The following is a 23581-nucleotide window of genomic DNA, read 5'->3' as shown; positions in this document are numbered from 1 at the left end:
TGGTATGGCCAAAGGTCTCAGTCTTATATTTGATTGATTGAATCAATGGCGACTGCTGCAGTAGATGTGTTTTCACCCACTTACATCTGTAATTTGTCAGTCACTGGTCTATAACCCTTGAGGTGACTGTGAAGGAGATATTGGCACACAGGCTGCATTTCTTTTTTTTTTTTTTTTTTACAGAGTCTGTGTATGCATTGCTGCAATGATCATGGAACTGACAAATGTAGAAAATTGTCAGCGAGCACACTATCTTGTGTCATTTGGCCTGCCAAGGGATGGATAGCTTTGCTTTGCCGGTTCCACGCTAAACACCTACAGTAAATGGCAGTAGAGTTGTAATCAGTTTGGTTAAACGACAGCTGCTCTCTCTCGTTTATATTGCATTTGTTCTGTCCCTTCCTGTCCCTCACAACACCGGTTTATCTCTACAGGCTGTGTACTGAGCCTGAGCAGGCGTGACACGTTGATATGAGCACATGCCATATCTTTAGGCTTGACACTGGTGACAGTACATTCCTGTTTCTGTATATGTGTGTGTGTGTGTGTGTGTGTGTGTGTGTGTGTATACGAGTACACATCGCCATCAATGCAAGACCAACAAATTAGATGTAGTGTGACGCACTGCCCGTTGAGTTAATGGTGAGACCTGTACTAAAAGGATAGTTATTTAATTCAGTATGTCTGCACACAAATATATAAACCTTGTCCCCTTTAAAAAATAAACTAAGACAAAGAATAGATTTGTTTGCACTGATTCCAGACAAAGAATAGATTCTCTTTGCCTCCGTATTTCCTTTCTGTCACTTCCTCTCCTTCCTCCAACCCCCACAGACCTCATTCTGTCGGCCCAGGCAGCTCCACTAACCTGTGAATGTGTACAAGTTAAACAATGTTTCTTTTCAACAGTCGTCTTATTTGCTTTGGGCAAGGAAGTATGAGCAGGCAAATGTCAGAAAATACATCCACTGTGGCCGGCTGGCTAGCTGTCGCGATGCAGCTCTACTTTCCTCCTTCCCTCTCTTCAACAGCCCATTGTGGGAAGGTGTTTGTGTGAGACTGAGGGTAGTGGATAGATAGATAGTTCTTTGACTTCTTGGTCATCTTAAGCAAGGTAACGAGAACTCAATGACCTCAAAAGCTGTGATGACATTGCATCCGCATTTGTAACGAGAGAGCCTAATTGAAACGTGACTTGGCTGAAGCAACTGCATTGAATAACTGGTAATATCAAAACGTCCCCTCGTCACCTGCATGTTGTTGAACACAGATTATAAAAAGAGAATAATCTGAAGATTCTGATCATTTGAGTTAGAATCTGGATTTAGTGATCCTATAATGCTTTACGTGTTGTTTCTGCAAATTTCAGTGGTTAAAGGCGGAGATCAGGATCATTTAGAGCCAAAAAGCAGGATCACCTTGATCCCCCTGGAAGGTTGGATTTAAAAAAACAACAAAAAAAAAACATGAAAGGTGTAACGCATAACCGTGAAATAGTGATATAACTGGTAAAGATGCTATACTATTTTTTTTCATTTAATCAAATGAATAAAACCTTAAAAACAAATTCTCACATCAATGGCTTTGTCTTTAAATTGTTAGGGCCCTGATAGTCATATAGCCTATTTGTCACACTTCATTTAAATTGGGCATAAACATTTAAATAAACTTGATCTATTTAAAATATCAAAACCAAGATTTGGTCATTTGTACACTTGCAAGATTTTACAAATGTAGACCGTACATCTGTCTCAAAGACCATGCAATAATGAAAGGATGAAAGGAGTGAACACATCCACACACACACACACACACACATCACTCAAATTCTTAAAAGGATTTATCTATTAAATGAACAAAGTCTTCTATCTTTTCCCCTTCTCTCCCTAGCAATGTAACCTCCCTTTTCTCATTCTACGCCCAGTGAAAGGTTGGATACCGACGGAGCGAGCAGACGAGAGGAACGCATCCTTTGCTATTTGCGCTGCAGCTGCCTGCCAGCCATTAGACACTATTACCGCTGTCAGTCCAGAATGTGTTCATGGAGGATGTTATTGGCGACAACAACAAAGGGTGGCGGATTTGTATTACGGAGTATCTACTAACTGAATGTACGTCCATATTTCTTTGCTCATTTAGCCTTTATCTGCGCCTCTCGCTGTACATAAAAAGAGAGACAGAAAGCAAAGCAGCACTTGTCAGCATCAAAGTTTGATTTGTTTCAGCAACAAATGGTCAATACACCTCCATCTATTTTGCTGCTGAAGTACACAGAGCATACAGTTTGAGTGTGTGTGAGAGAGAGAGAGAGAGAGAGAGAGAGAGCGAGAGAGAGAGAGAGAGAGTTGTCTTTCATACATTTGATTCCCTTAATCTCGGCAGAACAAATACGCAGTACCTTGAGACGCTGGCAATTTTATGAGTTTGCCGACTCCAATGCAGTTTCATATTCAGAAACCCAGTGGAGGCAGAAAGATTGCTCATCTTATTATGAGGGCTGATGACCCTCGGCTCGAAGGCTGTGTTGCGCTTCCCCCGAATGAAGCCATGACCGATCAGATAACAGAGAGTAAACGGCTATAACATCGAAGTCACAAGGCTCTCTATTCCCAAACAGCATATTCAGAAAGGGACAGAACAGAGAGGGGAAAAGTCATCTTAAGAAAACTCTGTAAAGGAAAAGAAGAAAGAGACATCTTTGAAAAGGAGAAGTGAGAGGGAGAAGGTCAAACATGTTGTGTGTCTTTTAAATTAAAAGTGACGTTTTCATCCCGTGAGAAGATGTTAAGTCAGCGGGTAAAACAGTCCTATTCAATGGATTCAATCATAATCTTTGAACCATTAATAGGTAAGAGGTTAATACAATTTTTTTAAAAATGTGTCGGGGAATTTCCACCAAACCATTTCTTCTCACCCGAGGCTCAGCAACTTTTTTCCACCATTAAAGATGCTTCCTACTTCACATTACATTTCTCAAAACATCCTGCTTTGCTTTTTTGGTTTCCAAAGTTGCGCAGCAAAATGATTGTACTGTAACTTGTAGCTATTTGACAACCCATGAATGCACCACGAGCACAGTCACAAAAACATGACACAACACCCTTTTCCCCAGCTCCAAATGCGAGTTATGGGGCTTGGTCTTTTGGTCGAGCATCGAAAATCTGAGTACGACACAGTCAGACGTTGTGGTAAATGCGGTGAATGCCTGGAATTCATTTTGATCACCAAAACTGTCCATTAATTAACCTTCATGTTCAAAACACTTGGCTTGTAAGTCCCACTAAAGGAGCTATATAGGAACCAAACGACAGGAGTGGAAGTGCCAAAAAACATTTTCCAACTCAACATGGGGAAACCTATCATTATTATTATCATTATCACACGACACAGCTGATTGTTTTGTGACTCATCAGTATGTTGCCAGAGCCTCAGTAAAATTGCAACACATCACTGTGTATGTATATGTATGTATATGTATTGTTGTGTTGGCACACAGCACATACCCAAATTGGCTGCATATCTTGCAGTTTTTCCCTGCTTGTCTCCATCATTAAAAGCAGCGGGTGAGTAAACAAAGCGTGTGCGGGCATGTGTATGTATGGCAGCTAATTACATTTGAACATTAGGCATGCGATTATATTATAGGCGTACAGAGTGCATGCATAAGCAAATAGTCATGACTCTAAACTCACTCCCTTTAAACCTATCATGTTTGCACATTTCACTTTCTCCCTTTGCCTTTTCTCCCCCCCTGCCCTTTCCTCTCTCCCAGGCTCTCCACTGCCCCCCCCGTCCCCCCCCGTCCCTTCGTCTTTCCAGGGACAGTATGTATTACTATGGAACCTCGGCAGGTGTTTGCTCATTCAAGTGACACACAGTTATAATGAGAAAAGTGCACATTTCAGAATATACATTCAGCTGCCTGTGTCTGGATGTGACTGGTCTCTTTTCCTTGTCAACACCCCATCTGGAGACTTGAGCTTGTCTGCGTATATGTGTGCGTGTGTGTGTGTGTGGAAGAGATAGAGATAGAGACAGAGAGAGAGAGAGAGAGAGAGAGAAGCAACAGCATGCAATGTTTATTGAATAGCTTAATGTATATTCTGTATCTCTGCCGTTCCTCAACCTCCATTACCTGTTATGCCTTTCCAAAGGCACACCAGCTTTTTAAAATGTAAAAATGTGCCATACTCCATACACAGTAATTGGCTTGTGGAGATTTCCTGTGACAGAAATGATTTCCTTTCATCAGTTTCTACCTGCCATGCCAAGTTCAGTGGGACACCTCCACCAGCCCTACTTCATTAAGTCCTTGTGAGAAGCGGGTCAGTGAGGAGACAGCTCTTCCCTATAAACCCTCTTGTGTTTTGCATAGTATACATTTTCCCCTCTAGCTAGTACCGTGGTCTCTTCTAGGATACCCACTACAGCTGTCCTTCAAAAATGACTTTGAAAAGTGTCCCAAAATAAAGTGGACAGTGTTTGTAGAGTTACATTTTCATTTCGATAATACCAAAATAAAGAAATCCTGAATTCTATTATAAAATGTGGTTTCTTTCCTCGGTGCTCTAGAACTTTGTCCCGGAAGACAAAACCACTAAGCCTACGTGCACCACTAAGTGTGAGCTAATTATTCCCATTTGCCTCAGGTATTTTTCTCTACACCTCACGGATGATAAGTAGCTCTACTAATAAAGGCAGTAATGACTGGATATATATCGCTTCACTTCACAATGGAGTTTCTTTCTCACCCCAACCTGCTTTCAAGGTGTACAGCTAAAAAAACAACAACAAAGCTGACATTTATCTGACACCAGTTCCTCTGTTCCACAGGCGACACACACACACAGACAATGACAACTATATAGATCTCTGCTTGTAATTATTATACCTGACTGCAACCTCTAAATACAATGTAGAGTAAATAGAAAAAGGTTGTTTTTTTTTTTAATCAAAAGCTGAACGTTATACTCAAAAACAGACATATGCAAAGAGAGGTGACAAAGAGAGACGACGCAGAAGGACCAAGGTGAAAGAAAAGTTTGCCTGAGTCTTTCAGAGGTGATAACTGCGTCTGAAAGCTCTAATAAAATGCCTCCTTAATTCCTCCCCTTTATCCCACCAAGGCCTATATTCCGTCTCCATTTTTCCTCCTTTTCCTCTCATGTTTTATGGTGCTTGTCTTGGGGAGAGGGGACTTGTTAGGGATCTTTGGAGATTTACAGTCAAGTTTTTTTTTTTTTTTTTTATCAGAGCGAATACCGTATCCATCTTCAGGCCGATATGAAAGGATGTTTCATAGAGGCACTCTTCCAGGAAATAAATAATAAAAAAGACAGCTGTCTCAAAAGTTTAACTTTCCTGCTAAGATTAAGTTTTGAGAGAAAGTTCTGCTATCTGTTTAATAAAAACTCTGTCGAGCATTTCTTATTTTGTTATTTACTTTGGAACACTTTTAAAAGCCTATCCCCTAAATTGCTCAGGCACAGATATTCTGAATGCATCAAAGCTTTCATGGGTGCATACTGGAGAGGTGGAATGCTTGACATTTCACATGCACACACATATATATATATATATATATGTGCACTTACGTACACACTCAAACACGCACTCAACCACAAAACAGCCAGCAAATTGATTCAGACAGCTGCATATTTGACATCTGAGGACACGAATGGCTTCATATTTAGCAGCTCAGAGGTCTAAAAATGAGCAGTTGGCCGGTAGCTGTTCACCCAGAACACTAATCTTAATTTTTAAACAGATCCAATAAATGTGCAGATGACACAGCGTAGGCAGAGATATCCACCGCAGGTACACCAGGCGCTTTGGGAAAACATAAAAATGGTACTACTATTACACCCAAAAGCGGCAGATACTGCATTGTACTAATGAACCAATAAATGTGCGTGGTGACTCTGATTTCCTGATGTTAGTGAGGCAAGACTGAATAAAAATGCAATCAAACCCATGACTCACTGTCTTGTGTGTCACTGTTTTATCCTGCAGAGCACCCAGATTCTCTTTGCTATGACAAAAATGACCAGCACCTTAATGTAGTCACCCTTGATACCCCACCTGAGAAATACGTACAGCATCTGTTTGTTTCAATATTTGCCAATATATGTGTCCGCTGCAGTAGTCACATTTTGGACACAGCTAATAATAATAATAATAATAATGCATTCAGATCTACCAAATGTGTGCGGAATAGGCAAATACTTTATGCCATTTTTAAGGATAGGTAAACCACGGTCCTGCCACATTTCGGAAGGCAGGGATGGAAAGACAATTAGAGGGAAGAAAACGGGATCAAGAGCCACCCATTCTCACTCCCAAGGCGCCAAGTACCGCAGCTTGTTCAGTGCTCCTCGGCGTCTGACACGGACACACATTTAGCGTGCGTATGCGGCGCACCCCGCCCGCAGCATCACGGGCAGAGTAAAGAGAGTACTGTGGGTTGAAAACGAAAATACTGATGTGGGTGTTGGAAAAGAACTGGGATGAAAAAAGGGTTAGCAAATTACAGTAACCGCGTTGAATACATTTTTTCAATGTCATACCTTAGCCACTGCTCACACATGACGCGTCCACTAATTAGGCCAGCAAATTTGGCCTGGAAAGTAATTACACATTGGGGGGTTTTTTTCTCGTTCGGGAATAACGAATACATTGTAATTACGCCTCAGTGCAAAATTTCTCCATCCAGGAAATAAAGCTATTATCAGTTCTTGAATTACAATGAAACCAAAAGAGCAATTTGTAAAGAGATACTTAGCCTCTTTTGAATCTTATAAAGGAGAGAATCCCCATTGCCCAGTGCTCATCTCTCGCTCGCTGTCGAAGCTCAAGTCCCTCAGTGGTAAGTGACGGAAAGGACAAAATTGGGTACTTTCGGGACAATGACTTATTTGAAATTCAAACAACTCTTCACAGCCATAGGAGCACCTTCTGGAGGACGGAAGACAAGAGGAGTCTCTTTCATCCGACTAAATGTCTTGGAGGTGAGCCTCGGCTCTGACATTAAACAACAACAGCAGCCAAACGGGCACCACTCAAAGGACTGTAATGGAGTCAGTTGCTGCATTTGTCTTTGAAAAAACAATATGTTTATGCTAATGCTCTGTGGCTGACTTTAATAGAGGTTGTAACTGACACTCTTTGAGATACAACACATGCAGGCATACGTGCACAGACAACAATCTGTGGAATTAGACAACGAACATAATAGATTCAGATGATTTTTTGGACAGTTGCCGGTGTATACATAAGTCTGTAATATGAATCTATTTCGTATGACATCAGTAAAAAAAAAAAAGGAAAAGCGTGAAATTGTATTGTGTTTACTTATGTGGAGTCAACCATTAACCTTCAAGAAGGTAGATGTTGAACTGTATAGAACAATATTACGAACAAACAATTTTCAACGAATTGTAACCGAGCAAATTATGCAAAACGTTGGTGAGTTAAGGTTGTATTTTAGAGCAACTGTGTGCTTTCCGTAATCCCCATCTTCTTCTTCTTCTTCTTCTTCTTCTTCCCAACAGGCAGCAAGGACAATTAATCTGAAACCTACTGTGCTCAAAGGCGTTTGCAGCTGAGACATCTTTCCTTTCTCACACTGCCAGTGGCACTTTGGAAACGCTCAACATTTCAGTGCTCCCATCAGCATGTGCATCTGAATTTACCACATTCAGCAAGACAACTCCCAAAGCACACACTCATTCACAACGATCCAAAACAGCGACACAATTCTGGGGGCCTCGGTAGTATCCTTTTGCTTTTCTCATAATAACAGAGTTTTTGGCTTCTTTTTCATTTCCAATCTCAGAGCTCTGCACTGAACATGCCATGAAATAAACCCCCAAGACCGACCCCTGGTGTGATACGGAATGACCTGCAGAGAACATCAACTGTTGAATTTGATGTTCAATACAGGTTTTTTTACTGCTGTAAGTAAAAATGTGAATGGCAAAAAAATTGAAATGCTTTGCATGTATTCACTTGTTGTATGCAAAATACATACACATATAGACACACACAGACGCACACGCACACACACCTATACACGTACAGTGTGCGAACACACCAATGCATGGCAGGCCAGTGGGCAGATGGATAATGGAAGAAGTCTGTGTAAATCCCATATGTGCTTAATCCAGACACTTACAAGAGAGTGTGATTCATACTCTATTACACTCAACTAATACAGCCGAGAGACGCACAGGGCACAATCATTTCAGCAGGCATGAACCAACAAAATAACACCCATGAATCCTCTTTATGGGGACTTTACTGAAGAGGGTGTGGAAGGTCAGGAATAAAGCCTTTGTACTTATTAGCCATTAAAACAGTGGCGGCGGTGCGCCACACCCACAACGTGTGTGCATGTGTTTGTTAGTGTGTGAGTGTGTGTTACTGAGCCTGTGAATGTGTGGAAAGATAACAAGGGTTTGCATCCATTTAATGGAAGGAATTTCTCTGCAGCAAGGTGCAGGTTTCCACTATATAAAGTGCTTTTCTGCAGATCACATTAATGGCAGGCCATTTTCTCTCAGGAAGTGGGCTGTGAGGTTGATGAGGCTGTTAAAAGTCCTGTACTACAAAACTTTATTCAGTATATATAATATTCTTCGTATTAGTAAAAACAATATTAAGCCCCAGTGATTTCATGCTTAATTCATGCTGTATTGTTAAATATTGCAAAACGTATCCAAATCCACACGTTTGAACTACTCGTTTGAGTAAACACATTTTAATGAGTCTCATTTAATTTACATCATTTCAAGGGGAGTCAGTAACGCAGGGTCCGCTAATATGGCTATTCTGCAAAAATCTAACCTTCATCGCTGATATCTATGCGCCTCCAAGTCACCTGTAGCTATTCTGGAAATGTGTTACTATAAGTGCGCTACTATATTATGATGTCTTCCCTTTGGTCCATAACCCATTGCAAAAAACGTACGAATACACTACCAACTAGCTGATTGGGTGCAAAGAAGTCCACTGCCTGTCACTGTTCATGTAATGCTCCCACCCCATCAATTACACACAAGGCCATAATGCTGTATCATACAAGGCTCGGGTTATTTGGTTTGTTCTATTTCATGTAGGCTTTGCCCTCTAAGAGCTGTCGCTATGTGAGCACATGCACTGTTATAAAGATTATTTTCCTTTCGCCCTCCACAGGCCTCTCACATCGCAGCTGTGACAAAGAGGGCTTCTACCATCTTTTCTTCAGCGTCCAACAGTCAACAAATCCCCAATGAAGAGCGCTGTGACGGACACAAGTCTGCTGGCTCAGCTCCCTCCATAGCAGGTTCTCCACATTTGCAGGCTTCCTCCATCCCCACAGTGGCCAGGAGCCTCGCAGCAGCGACTCTCTCCTTCTCCACATCATTTACCTGCCACCAAGGCACATTTTCAAGGCTTGCCAAGCATCAAAACAACATGGCAAAGGCTCGCCGCTGCACAAGTCACAATGCAGCTGGCGCAGCTCAGCCACTCCCTCACATTTTCACGGGTAACAAATCCTTGTTTAAAACGTGCATTACTGAATTATCAGCCTCCTCCCATCCTTCAAAGTCAGTTAGAGGTGATATCTCAGCACGCCCGGTGTCAGTAGCCCAATAGCCCAAATCTCTCTTGAGATACTATCTTTCAAGACGCGCTCCTCCTGGCCCTGACATCGGCTAGGAGAGTGAGTGACCTATGCCCTCTGTCGGTCTCGTCATCCTGCTTTTCCATTAGAGAAGAGCAACCTTACAGCCAAATCCCTCATTTACACCTAAAGTCTTAAACTCTTTTTTTTCATTTCTCTGTAGAAATGCATCCTCACCAGAATGAGGCAGAAGAAGCATCTCATCAATTCTGACAAGTGTGCGCTTTGTCTCAGTATGTCGCACGTATGTTTAACATAAACATAACGCTGCAGCTGCTCCTTCATTATACAGAGGGCACTCTCAAGACATGGCTCTGTCAAAACAACATCAGTCTCACTGGCTGCGTGACGCCATCACACTAGCCTACACTGCAGCAGGAGTGGGACCTCTGTAGGGCATCTGAGCGCTCTCAAACGAGAGCGTTATCCTTGTCCATGGCCCTCCTAAGAGGGCTGGCAGTGGCAGACATCTGGGCTTCTCTGTGCCCTTTCATCCGATTCTTTCTGCTAGATGTATACCCGAAACCTCCCGAACTCTTTCAGTGTTCGATGTGTTAGATGTCAGATGAAGAGTTGCCCAATCAGGCACCTCTAGGAGCATCTAATCTGATCATCAACAGAATTGATCCTTGTCTAAGCTTCTCCCTAGAACGGCCATTGTCAAATCCTTCGTTAGCAACTGGAAGTAGGCATAGAAAGCCAGAAGCCTAAAGAGGAGAGATGTCAGTTATTGATTAAACGTGGTGGAAGACTTCACTCCCAGCTGAATTCATCAGACTATCAACAAAAACTTTGTGTACTCCAAGGTAAGATGCTAACACCGCCAGCTAGCTTTACACATACACACAGATAACAAAGATGGTTGAATACATATTATAATTAATTCAAGATATCCAGTGTATGAATCAAGCCCATGATGTGCAAGCAATATTCTGGTGAGTTTTACAAAAATAAATTAGTTTTATATTAGATAAAGAAAGCTATAGTGAGTCAAAACGTTTTCCCTTGATTTTAATGGCCGCCTCATTCACAATACTCCGCCGACAAATTATATTGCAAATGTAGTTTTTAAAAAGTATATTGTAGTGCTTTCTATCTACTTCTTTATGCTATTTCAAAACCATCATGCCAATAATCTGCTCTTCTCTCCGATCGAATATCTCTCACTGCTATTGACATGGCAGGCGCGAAAGCTTGACAGGCCTAGCAACAGTAACCAGGGGGGGGGGGGGGGGGGAGGGGCTTAGTGAAGGTCAATTGACGTCCCCCACTCTTCTGCAACGGCAGTGCTGTGTGAAGAGAGTGTGATATATTTGTCTCGACACGGGGCTGTGTGTGTGTTAACCGCGTCGCAGTCGGCGCCTTCCCTGCACATTCTTACGTTCGGCATCTGCGGTTTGTGAAGCGGTGCGTGTTGTCTTCTTGTGGACCTCGGTGTCACAGTGGGGGCATTGGGAACCCGATAGCGACGCCTCTCAAAAGAGAACGTTAGATACGTACCGTAACTCCAGATTCTAGGTGAGTATATAGGTGTTGCCCTATAAGCTGTGGGCCCAACTTACACCAGCTGAAGAAATGCCGGTTTAAATTGGGAGCAGAACTATGGTCACACATCGCTACTGCGGACGTGCGAGAGGCCTGTGCAGGGCACAAGGCCACAAAAAGAAAATGTTCCCGACTGAGCAGGGATGAACCCAGAATCTGGCGTTATGATATGTAACTAACTTCTTTTTCGCTGGATTTGTATTCACCACTGCATTGTGTGTGCTAGAGGCAGTACGAGCTAAGTACTGCAGGGTTGTGTGTGAAGGACACTTGCACAGCGGGGTGAATGGTTGACTTTGAGAGTGTGCAGGCTGTTTCTGATGTCCTAATTTGATTTGAACAACAAGATGAAAGTATTGTGTATGCATCTATTGATTCAGATTCCAACCAAATTACATTTTTTTTTATCCATTTCGACTTTTCAAATATACTCAAAAACCACTTCTGACACTGAAGTGAAATCGACTGCACACAAAAAATCACAAACATTAAAACCCCAAATTGTTCATGGCAGTTAATGTGCTCGACTAGTTAGTTAGTGAAATAGAGAGCTGGCCGTATTTGTTTTCCTTAACAGAGGGGTGTCTGTAAGGTTGACGGATTAAGTGAAGAAAAGAAAATAGCCTCATGCAATCCATCCCAAAAGGAAAGCTGTGTATCTTTTTCTATGCACTATGAATGCACTGTCTGTGAAAACAAACATCACCAGGAAAACACAGACACATGAAATGTGGGACAGATGGTATGACACAACAAAAACAGCAGCTTATTCAACTGACAAACACACAGGAACACGAGGGGTTGTTCGGGTTGCTCTCCAGCCTAAAAAAACCCATAGTTTTATGTGTTTTGTGCATTTCTCAACCACCATAAACCTAACAGGGAATACTCTGTAAGACTGCATCTGTTGTGCAGCAGCTGCTGTCTGTCAATATTCAAAACGTACCTTTCTTGTCCCCAAAAAAGAGGGTCTGCTGTGCTGGGTTTGACCACTGGAGGGAGGTGTTGTCATTATACTCCACACGGCAGGTCATGTTCGCCGTCCCACCCTCTGTCACCGTCATATTCTGAACCAGTGGGTACTGACCGCTGAGGCCTGTAACACAACCCAGAAGAGAAATGTGTGAAAAGAGATGAAGATGCATCGGCAAAGGGGGAGATCGAAAGACACAACGGCACACAGAGTTAAACAGACGGTACACGTTTGAGTGCTTGATGTGTAAGGTTGCTCTGTTGATGAAATTTGCTTGATGAATTTCAGATGATCACAAAAAATTAAAGCTAGAAAGTAATGAGACTTTAAAAATCCAGTCGGTTCATAAAGATGTACATAAAACAAAGAAAAGACTTGTCCGTCTCTAGAAGTCAAGAGAGGAAATCTGGTTTATGTCTTTGAAAAAGGCTTAGCACCCTAATTAAAAAGCAAATGTTCAGCCAGGATGGCCAATCACCACTGTGTGCTAAATTGGACCCTAACATAGAACACAAAGGGGGCATTTAGCCTGCGGTACCAACCCTGGAACCTCAGCTACACAGGGGAGACCAATTAAAAAACATTTTTAGTAGACTTGTGTGTGTGCATGTGTGGACGCTGGTGTGTGCAATGCCCGCATCCAATGAGAGGAGCGTGTTATATTGTTGCATGTGAATAGTCCAAGTAGAGAGAGTTTTCAGCGCCATGGACAGGTCTCTATTGCGAGCCAATAGCTGCCAGTTTTCAGAACTCTGGACAGCTCACTGTTGTGCGTGTGTGCGTATGTTTTAGTGGGTGTGTACGTGTGTGTGTGTGTGTGTGTGTGTGAGGGAGGCTGTGAGCAAGTACATAATAATAACCATATATCTATCCCTGTCCCTGTTCCCAGAGGACAGGTTTTAAAGACTGTGTGACTAAAGGCTTAGGTAAGAAAGATTATTCATCCCCTGCTAACTCTCCCATCTTAAACCACCCCCCCACCCCTCCCCCGGGAAAGGATCATGAAGCTGAAAAAAAAAAACATATTTCAGGAAATAAAGAAGTAAGAAATATTTGGAATTGAGGAGTTTTTTTTAAATTCCATTCCTGTTTGATACCTTCCCATTCAAACGCTGTTTCGGTATTAGATCTCATTTTGCTGGCAATTTTGTGTTTCCCTTTCTTCAGTTAATGACTGCGCAGGTAAGATAAACAAACCATCAAACAGTGCTTGTCTGCAGGGTTAGCGGGTGAAGCAAACCCCATCACTGACAGACCTGTGGTGAAGGACATGTTGAGAGGAGAGAGGGTGAGGTGAAGGAGGGGAGGAAAGGTAGAGAGAGGTAAGTCAAGGAGCACGGGTCATTTCCAGTGTTGATTAAGGCCTCCCGAGGTTAATCATGCGTGTGAGAGATAGAGAGGGAAGGGCAGGGAAACGGGGGGGGGGGGGGGGGGGGGGGGGGGTGGAGCAGAGCTATGGGAGGATAGGAATATGTTTTATTCATGGTAGTTTTGCATGACACATGATCTGCCAACGATTTACCGTTCTCCTGCGCCAGCCGTCGCTCTATTTATTACTTCCTCTCTTTAAATCACTTATTTTTTTCCTCATTTTTCTCACTCACGCAGTTGGGCAACATACAGCCCAGTGTGAAACAATTTATTTCTTTTGTGCCGGCCGCAAAGGGAAATTAATGGTTAACTGCCATACCGAATGGTGGAAATGATGATTTCTGTGCGAGTTTCTGCACAATATGATGTAGTGTAGAATTCGACATTATGCAGTGGATGTGTCCCTGCAAAATGCAATTGAAGATGGAGACACTTTGGAGATATGCTTGTTTGTTGTATTGTCAACCCTGTACTCATCCCTGAATATATAATCAGCTAGTTTGTTCTTCAAATGATCTGCTTTTGACAAACACAGAAAAAACACGAGAGTACGGCAAAGTCCTTTTAACGTGCCCCTTGGGAATATGGGTGTTTCCAAAATGTAGACTATGAAAAAATGATAGAATATATTTAATAATATAATGTAACATAATAAATAGTGTTTGAATTTCACTGCAATAAATACATTTGAAAATATATATATATTACATACGGTACATACTGTGCATAGGTGTCACACATGAGAGGCTGCATGTTTACTTATCAGGACAGAAGCTACATATTATAGCATATATTCAAGTTTATTTTTTGCTTTCCTTTCCTTTTTCTCCTCTCCACTTATGCAAAGTCACAATAGTCCGGGGATCCCCCTGCCTAAGCCCTTCGTCGGTGTCTGGTCAAACACGTCCGGTGGGACTGAAAGGGCCAAAGGGGCCACAATGATGGTTATATTAGAACAGTGCAGTGTTCCGTGTGCCTAATTGGCCAATGGAGTAGGTTCTTCCATTCTCCCCCCCCTGGCCACCCAGACCTGATTTAAATGTATCTCCTGAGGGAAAGAGGCAGCTGTTCTCTCCTGATTTCCATGTCTAAATTTAGGTCCTTCCCTCACTTCACCTCCAAGCTTTCTCCTACTTTCAGTTTCTTGCACTCTCTTTTCCAGTTCACAACCATTCCACTCAATTCCCTTCTCTCAATTCCTCTCTCTCTCTCTCTCTCTCTCTCTCTCTCTGTGAGTCACGTTTCCTCCTCTGGTTGATCCCTGAAGGGTGGCATTTCCACTTTCTTTGTCTCTCATTTTCGTATTCTCTCTGTTTCCTGGTGCTCCCCAGTCTTTCAAATTTATCCTGATCCTACCTCCTTTCTTGTGCTCAATTGGGCTATATCTCTCGTGGAGAGTGGGGTCAGTTTAATTGCCCTCCACTTTGACTGACATGCCAAGGCTAAGCCAGGTCAACAACATCCTCAAGTGCATGACATTATGAAGTAATGACATAATGAAATTAGCTTTGCTTTATTTAGCTTGAGTTGGATAATATACGTGTGTCACCGTAACTGTCTTATACTATAGAGCAAGGCAAGCGTCGATTTATTTATGGTGACTATTGCAACGCCGGTTGCAGCTGCCTCTAAACAAGTAGCAAATTATTATTTCCTCTAGATTCTCACACTTTACCCTTCATCCAGCTGTCTCCAGAGATGAGCTGGATCTTAAGATTTAATGGGACCATTCAGTACCCTCCAGTACCCACTGTATGCACTGGCTAATAATCAAGGCTGGCGGCAAAGCTCCCCCACAATCATTTGGACTTGTGCCTCCCACCACACAAAGTAGCGTCTCTAATATTTCTCAAAAAGACTAAACTATTACGACTACGTCAAAAGTAGATGCTGGTGCAGCCAGTAGAGATATTTCTACGACAAAAAAGGTACATTCAGACAGACAGTACCTGTTGCCAAAGCAAACTACTGGACAAATAATACCAATAAGAGTATCCCGGATGCTTCCTGTCCGCTCTCCAACATGACCTTTCAAGCAAGAGCAGCTGAGTCTACTAACCTTTCTTATTTAGGCATTCAAGAAGCAGAGAAAAAGAGAGCGATGCAGGGAGACAGACGGACAGCCCGGAGCTACTGACCTTTATACCAGGACTGGAGCTCAACTGAGCTGTAGAGCTATGATGCATGGGCCGGGAATACAGGATTACAAAAATGGATAGAGGCAGTCCACAGTTTTGATTAGCCAATTCACCTTTTAAGCCAGTCGAACATAAATGCCCTATCAATGCAAACTCTGGATTTCATCACTGTAGATTTGAATTCAAAAGGATCAGTCTCGTTTCTATCGGACATGAAAAGAAATCTCTGAGATCCGGAAACACTGGGATGTTGCTTCAATGAAGCAAGAAACAAAGTGGTAGGACAATAAGGCAGGTTGTAAACAAGTCCACAGTAGATAATCCTTAAAGTTAACATAGTCGTAGTGTTGGCAATAAACCGTCATTGCAACATGAGAACTGTGTGCAGGCACTACGGTAAGGAGAAGGTAAAGTATGAACCAAAAAGCTGTTATAGTATAAACTGGGACAGATATTTACAAAAATGAGAAGTCACAATAATGAAGTGATAAAAAAACGACCTCCAATCGCTCACTGTTGAAACTGCATCTCACTCAGAAGATCATGAATGAGATGCAGAAGATTACAAAGTATACGGCGGCTTTGCCATGAGCAGCTAGAGTCTATACGGTTATGCAGGTGGCTACACAGCTGGATACACAAGCTTCTCAGACTGAGTGATTCTCAGAGTGTCAGGCAGCAGGGTGGCCCGGTGATTGGAGAGACCATACAAGGTCGAGAGTTTGATCAGCTAAAGAGCCGGTGTGAATTCATCAATCAGCCATGTATCCTGTCACAACGTCCTTGAGGAAGAAAACTTATCTACCAACCTCCTTCCTGGTTTACAGCGCCATCAAAATGTTGAAAACGCAAATAAACCTGAACTTTCAGTCAGTTTTTTTCTTTTTTTTTCTGGGCGAGAACCAATTTTAGCCGATAATATGGAACACAAAATATTACCGGTAACTTCCTGGAAGAGAAGCTGACATATCATAACAGACGAGTGCATCATCACTCCCTGCTCTCGCTCTGGGACTCTCCCTCCCGCTGTGACAATTTTCACACCAACTCCTTCCTTTTTCTCAGGAACATGTCATGCAAACAGACAGTCTTGTTTCTTTCTCTTTCGCGGTGACCTTTTTCACGCCTTCTATCAACATTCATCCCAAATCCACGGTGCAGCTCTAATGTGATTTATCAACATTTCATAACACTATTACAGCTGAAGAATAAGCCTCCAGCATTCACATTTAAATTAAACTGTATATTCACATGAAAATTAAAAAAAATACCAGCGTGACAAAACTATAAACGCGTCTTTTTAAATAAGAAAGGTGGAGGGTTACAGCTCCGCAAGTCTATTATCTTTTACATTTCTGGAATAAAAACGAGAAGGTGAAGACACATGTTGTGCAAGCCAGCCGTTATACAGCCGGATATTTTGTACTGAAGGACTAAAATCTAAAGGGTAAAGTGTTGAGAATACAGTTACATTTATATTGACTTCCATTCTAAGTGAAACAAACGCTCAATTTGTTCTCCATATATCTAAGGATATATGCATTTTCCGTGACAAAATCAATTTTTATGGAAATACTATATAAATATCAATGAATGTAAAGCTCATGCTGCAACTAACTGATCGCTAACTAGCTTCTCTACTTTCTGCTTCTTATAACTGAAGTGATGAAACCTTCTATTTCTCTGCTTTGTTTGTGTTTCTGAGTGAACTGTATGTTAATTTCTGTGTCTGTGTGTGTGTGTGTGTGTGTTTACACACAGAATCTCAACTTGCTCTTTTGACAGTGATAAGACTCCTGCTGTGAGCAAATTGAATGCAACCCCTGCAGAGGGCGGAGCTACCTTTGTATTCAACACTGGGGTACAACCACCTCAGGACAGTCATTTCTGATCTGCAGATATGAAATTAATTATCCTGCACCAGAGAGGCTGGCTGTGGCAGTGCTGTTGGTATTTACATACAGTAATTAGACCGGGCAGCTGTTGGGGGCTGCCATCACAAAGTTGACGTCCAACTCAACAACTGAACTCAGATCAACAAAGTATCAGCCACTTCTCCACAGAGATAATAGGTGTTGTTTAAGCGCGGCATGGGGTGACCGAGAGAAGGCAGCTTGGTAGGAATCCAGAGCTGTCAGAGAGGAGAGTGACATCTTTTTGGCTTGTCTTTGAGATTGGGGGAGGGTGTTTCCAGTCACATCTAGGGTGTGAACGGTGATAACAGAAGGTGATATGGTGATTACAAAACATCCAGGAAACAATTCTCCCATGACAGCACATTCTTCTATGAACAAAGCACTACAGGGAACACACTTGCCAAAGCACAGTGCAGTTTCTCTGTTTTTGTCGTTGCTGAGGAACAACTGTGAATCCTATTTATTAGGGTGTAACCGTACAGAAAAGTCATGCTTCATTTTATACCTGGTTTAGGGGTCACATACTGTATATACATGGGTGTAGTGCATATATATATATATTATTATCATTTACAAAAGCCCAAACACTAATTTAAAATCGGTGACCAGTATCGGTGAGACGGATCATATCATGGATCAGAGTCATAACTTTTAGAGATCCCTGATCATATTTGTTTTTGCCGCCGAATCTAATTGCTGATCATTGATGATCCATATTGTTGTGTGATTACAGCAGCTGGTCGACAAGGCTCCAGACTATTTTATTTTGTCACCATCCCAGAAATCATTTCAACCACACTGAAGTCTGTAAACCATCAATCATTCTAAATGTTACCCTTTTACTTTACTGATAGTTGTTTCCCCTAAAAAAAAAAAACACACAATTCAAATGACTAGGAAATAAAAGATTGTATTTATTGATAAAAACAAATCTTTTCAGTAGTAGTTGTAATGATGTATTATTAGCAGCTTAGAGCTAGAGTGAACAGGTCATCATTTATCTGTAATATCTATTTTATGTTGCTGTGAAAACATCTCCTTCATACAACTGGATTTATTCCAAGTTCGTACGACCAAAACTACATTTTACGAGGTTACATGTGAACACGTGGTCCGTTGCACCTCTAGTGACCAAACATGCTTCCAGACACCCATATTATTTGCCCGGTAGCCTATTCTTGCCCTTGATTCAGCCACATCAATTTAAAGGGCAGCGATATAAACCTCTGCCCGTTCTCTGCATGCAAGCCGCCTGAGTTCAAGCTTGCTCTGTCCAGAATGGCCGGGGATCTCACTATCCTTTTCTGAGCCAAGGGCAGACATCTCCTGGTTTTATGAAAGAGGTAAACCTGGCCTTCATAAATACTTTATACACTGCTTTCTTCCAGCTGGCAAAAGAGAGCAGAAGCAGCTGAGCGCTAAGCCTAGTAATGGCAAGGACAAAAGTACGTATTTTTGACAGATAAGTGAAAACATGGAAGGAGGGACAACAGTAAACAACTAAAGCAAGTGCAACATTAATGCTATCTTGAATGCCTCCTTCAAGCCAAAGAGGACGAGTTTCTCAAACTCTCTGTGATGTCAAGCAGACATGTGGGAAACAGGCATTTCAATGAGAATGCCCTGATTTATGCATACAAATATAAGCTGGTATAGATGCTTTTCTCTGTGTGCTTGTATTTGGCTCTTTGTACATAGCCATGATTGTAAATACTGCATGTATGTGTAGATAGTGTGTTGGGGTTGTGTCTTACTAATGTCACCGGTTCTGGTTGAAAGTGAGCAGTGCAATATACACTAAATGTTATTTTCAGTTCATCCTTTCCATAAAAAAAGCAAGTCCCCAGCCTCATCTGGTCTATTTTCAGCACTGCAAGGACACAGAAGGCAAAGCTTTGGCTACGTACAGTACATCTAGGCTCAGATATTCCACTTTATTACCTCTTTAAATATGGCAAAGCATACGCTTGCTGGCTTAGTAGTTTTTGTGAAACAATTTCAGAAAAGCATAAGGTCAGTCAAAGCGATGCCATGAGAAGGCATATAAATAGCACGCCACTTTTAACAACATTGCGTGTCATGTCTACGCATATTAAGCTTTTGTGTGTCATTGAACTCATTGTTCTCATTCCCAACTCCTCACATACGTATGTGCCGGCACAGTTTTAAACACGTGGGCAACATTGTAATTTTAAAACCAAACCATGTTTATGTACCAAAACTACTTGTTTGGGTTTAGAAAGATCATGGTTTGGGTTAAAACAAGTTATGCAAATTAAGATTTGTATGCAAATGAAGTAATCCAGGTAAATAAGTCAACGGTTGACAGTGGTCTCCTTGGTTAAAGTCATGCGTTTGTTTGACCCCATCCATCCGCCCCGTCCTTCCCCCCGACTTGCTCCGAGCGTATAAAATTGCCGTGGTGTGAAATGACATGCTAAAAAAACAAACAAATACATAGTGATAATGTGAGAACTTTAGAAAACACCATTTGGCTTTACCAGGCTGGGTCATATTCGTTGTGGCTAAGGACATTTTCAAATGTCATCAAACTGATGTGGAGGGAAAATGCGCTTAACTTGTATTTATTCTGTTTTGATGCTTTCAGAAGGGGGCGAGGGCAGAATGATCGCAGACTAGTGGCATTCATGAGGGAAATCAGACTAATCACTGCTGCCACCAAAAACTCTCCAATTCCCCAAATCAACATGCCACAGTGTGATTTTCTAATGTCTGGTGATGCGGTGACAGATACTGTTCATCTAAGAGTGATCTTGGGAAATACTCCTCGCCCCAGGGGAGATCTGCAAGATTCAGTGAACAGAAAGTGCTAGCTTTAAAAACAGCTCTTATCATTTAGCTTGTGTGTCAAACGGCAATGCTCTTTTATCAAAACTTTCAGTCAGGGCAGGGTTGACGCTGAAGATCTAGTCTCAAAGCGAAGCTCACACTGGTCGCACCCAGCAGGAGTACAGCTAAGTATATCATTTGAGGATTTTTTCATGTCTAAATATCTCCGATGTCAACACGTAAAGGTCCATTAATCCTCTAGAACTTGTCTGAGAATCATCACATTGCTAATAGCTAATTTGGCACATTTTGGATGATACAAATTTGCCAAAATGTAGGCTAAAGTATAAATATAAATAAATATAAGCTAAACGGAGGGGGCTCAAGCACATCGTACTTCTTGTTAACATCCCCCAAAGCATTGTATGATAGTTCCAAAACTTAACTACCTAATTAATTTATACTTTACATTAATATCGCATTACTCAATTTTGTCTGAGGGGGGACTCACAGTGTCAGACTTTGAAAACCACTGACCCGACCCCGGATGAGCGGAGGAAAATGGATGGATGGATGAGTTGAAGTATTATTTTTACTATAGAACCTTCAGTTTGTATCAGGAACTCTACGTATGACACACTTTGAACAACACAACACTCGCTCTAAGTTACAACGAGTATTAATAAAGTGCATAGCTTCAGGTTCAAGACATAGGTACCTGGAAACTGTGTGTTCTGTGAACACACACACACACACACCCACCCACCCACCCCCTGGGCAAGTGCCATATATCTGTGTGTTGTGTTTAATGAGGTTGTTTTTCATGCTCATGTGCATTGTTGACAGAGATGCCATTATGTTCTCACATTTTCTTAAAATAAAGGTTAGATGACAGGTTAGAAATAATTGTTGGTGCTGTATACAGTAATTAGCTGTACTATCGTTATATATATATATATATATATATATATATATATATATATATGCACAAGGCACCCTTAACCAGTCACTCAGAGTCCATCAGTCACATACAGATCTTTTTCTCAGGGCCACACGCTGATGAACTGGTGCTTTGAGGTGAACTGAGCCTTTATCTGCCACTTTTCAGCATAATTCTCACCGAGCTTGTTGTGTTTTCCTACCAATATCCTCATTATAACATCGAAAGAGGCAGGAGGGAGACATGTGCTCGACTCTGAACTACACATTCTCTGTTCCCCTATTAAGAGAGCAATGGATTTCCTATACTGTCACAGTAAGATAGAAAAGAATGATAGTCAGGTAGGGAAGGCCTTTAATGAGAGGAGGGTCAAGACTGAATGAGACAGAGATCTTTCAAACAAACACTGCACATGCAGCTGGATGCTGGCCTGGAGGGAAGCTTTAAATGAATTACGCATTCAGACGCAGCAGGAAAACAAGAAAATCCTGCATTGGGGAGTGCTACTGGAAACATGTGATGTTGATGCTGTTACTGCCATTACTTCTACTGAGGATGGTGACAAGGAAGAGGAGGACGACGAGGAAAAAGGGCGACTGCATTTTGAAGAGAGGATTTGAAGTGAGCAATATACCAAATCTATCACTCCACAATGGGCAATCTGTTGAAAATGGCAAACCATGCTTCAAGCACTTGAAATGCAGTATGGATTTACTGCTTATTTGTACAGAAGCACCAGTTTTATCAGAGAAGACCACTGCAGTTATTAAACAGCAGGCCAGCTACCCACTGTGATTTAGAATCTCCCTAGTAAACGCCACTTATTTAAAAAAGTGTAGTGTGCCTTCCCATGGGAACACTCTTAACTCCGCTGGAGGAGCATGTGCAGAAAGAGTATAGATTTTTCTGAAAACAGAAAGTAACTTGAAAGAGCATTTACACAACGATATTTTATCTGTCGACTGGATTCGATTAGTTTTTTAATAGACGGGCCACTTCATTAAGATCAAGGTGTTTCAACGGGGTGGTTTTTTTTTTTATCTCAATGGCTATTATTTGCACTCAAACACGTACATTTTCCGCACATATATTTTCATATCGGTCGACATTGATTTTCACCTTTGGCTCAGATTCCATAACATAAAATATATCTATACTAAAAATGCCGCCTTTCACCAATCTTTTGACAAACTCAAGTTGATGTGTACATCTGGCCAAGTTTGCAATTCCCCCCTCTGAGCTGATTTCTCTCCTTTCATTGAACGCATCATCACATCTCTGCTCAGGAATGTGACTGTGTTCAAGACCTGTGCTTCTATCATCATTAGCCAAAGATGGTAACAAAACAGAATCAGATCATAGTCATGGTTGACTCAATTCTTAGTTTTGAGAGGCATATTTACTGAAATCAGATTATCTCCTCTCACATAAACACTTTGCCTCTCCTCTCTGATCTATAATCCGCTCTCTTGCAGACAGAGAATGATGGAGAAGATGTTGATCATGGTAATTTACTGCCATCTCTCCAGTGCCTGGCAATGGTAATAGGCAATATTACACAATTAAATACCTGATAATTAATCGTATGACCTCGGACAGTGCTCTCCAGAGTTTATGTGCTTAAATAATTGATATATATGAATATGAAGACAAGATGAGCTTCATGCTGTAGTGGTGCTACCGTTTCTAAAAGACATTCTGACCCAAAGCGAAACATTTGTCATGATTTCCATTGTTTGCGTAGTGTTGATTAGTCTGTTTACTAAAACACATTAAAAAAGGTATGAAAACCAAACGGCACGTTTGCCTTTCATCAAAAACTGTGACTGTTCTGGAAAGAAGCAAACAGCACAATAACGAGGGAAGAAAAAGAAAAGAAATGGAAATTATTTTTGCAAAACGATAAAAGTCAATTCTGTTCAACTGTTCTGATGTTCCTTTTGTAAGGCGTTTTGTCAGGAGTATGAGGCACAGCAGGGAAATGCAGCCACGACTCACCTCGAGCTTTGCCTTTTGAAGCCATCACTGAAGTACCCAAGCAGACAAGAGGGTGTTGGATGGACAGCAAGAGAGGCAGACGCCAGAAAACAAGAGAGGGGAAAGAAAAGACAGAAGACAAAGCAACTGATTAGATAAGTGCGGGAAGAACGGCGTGTGCCTGTATCTGTCGCGTATATGCAGAAACAGCATTGTCTTTATCGTCAATGTCAATCACGAGTGCTGAAACCCTCCCATTCCTCAACC

At 41.7% G+C, this 23581-nt stretch overlaps 1 protein-coding gene across 2 annotated transcripts in view; it reads right to left on the bottom strand.

The window, feature by feature from the left end:
• cadm2a (cell adhesion molecule 2a) overlaps nucleotides 1-23581 on the bottom strand; it is a 193783-nt gene that overhangs the window by 41665 nt on the left and 128537 nt on the right. For both annotated transcript variants that reach the window (XM_079171374.1, XM_079171375.1), the window contains exon 2: nucleotides 12156-12305. In XM_079171374.1, coding sequence (XP_079027500.1) covers nucleotides 12156-12305 — 150 coding nt within the window. The remainder of the gene's footprint in view (nucleotides 1-12155; nucleotides 12306-23581) is intronic.

Source organism: Pholis gunnellus, assembly GCF_910591455.1.
Source record: "Pholis gunnellus genome assembly, chromosome: 13".
Classification (NCBI taxonomy): Eukaryota; Metazoa; Chordata; class Actinopteri; order Perciformes; family Pholidae; genus Pholis; species Pholis gunnellus.
Note: the sequence above shows the minus strand (reverse complement) of the source record. Positions and strands in the feature narration are given on the sequence as shown.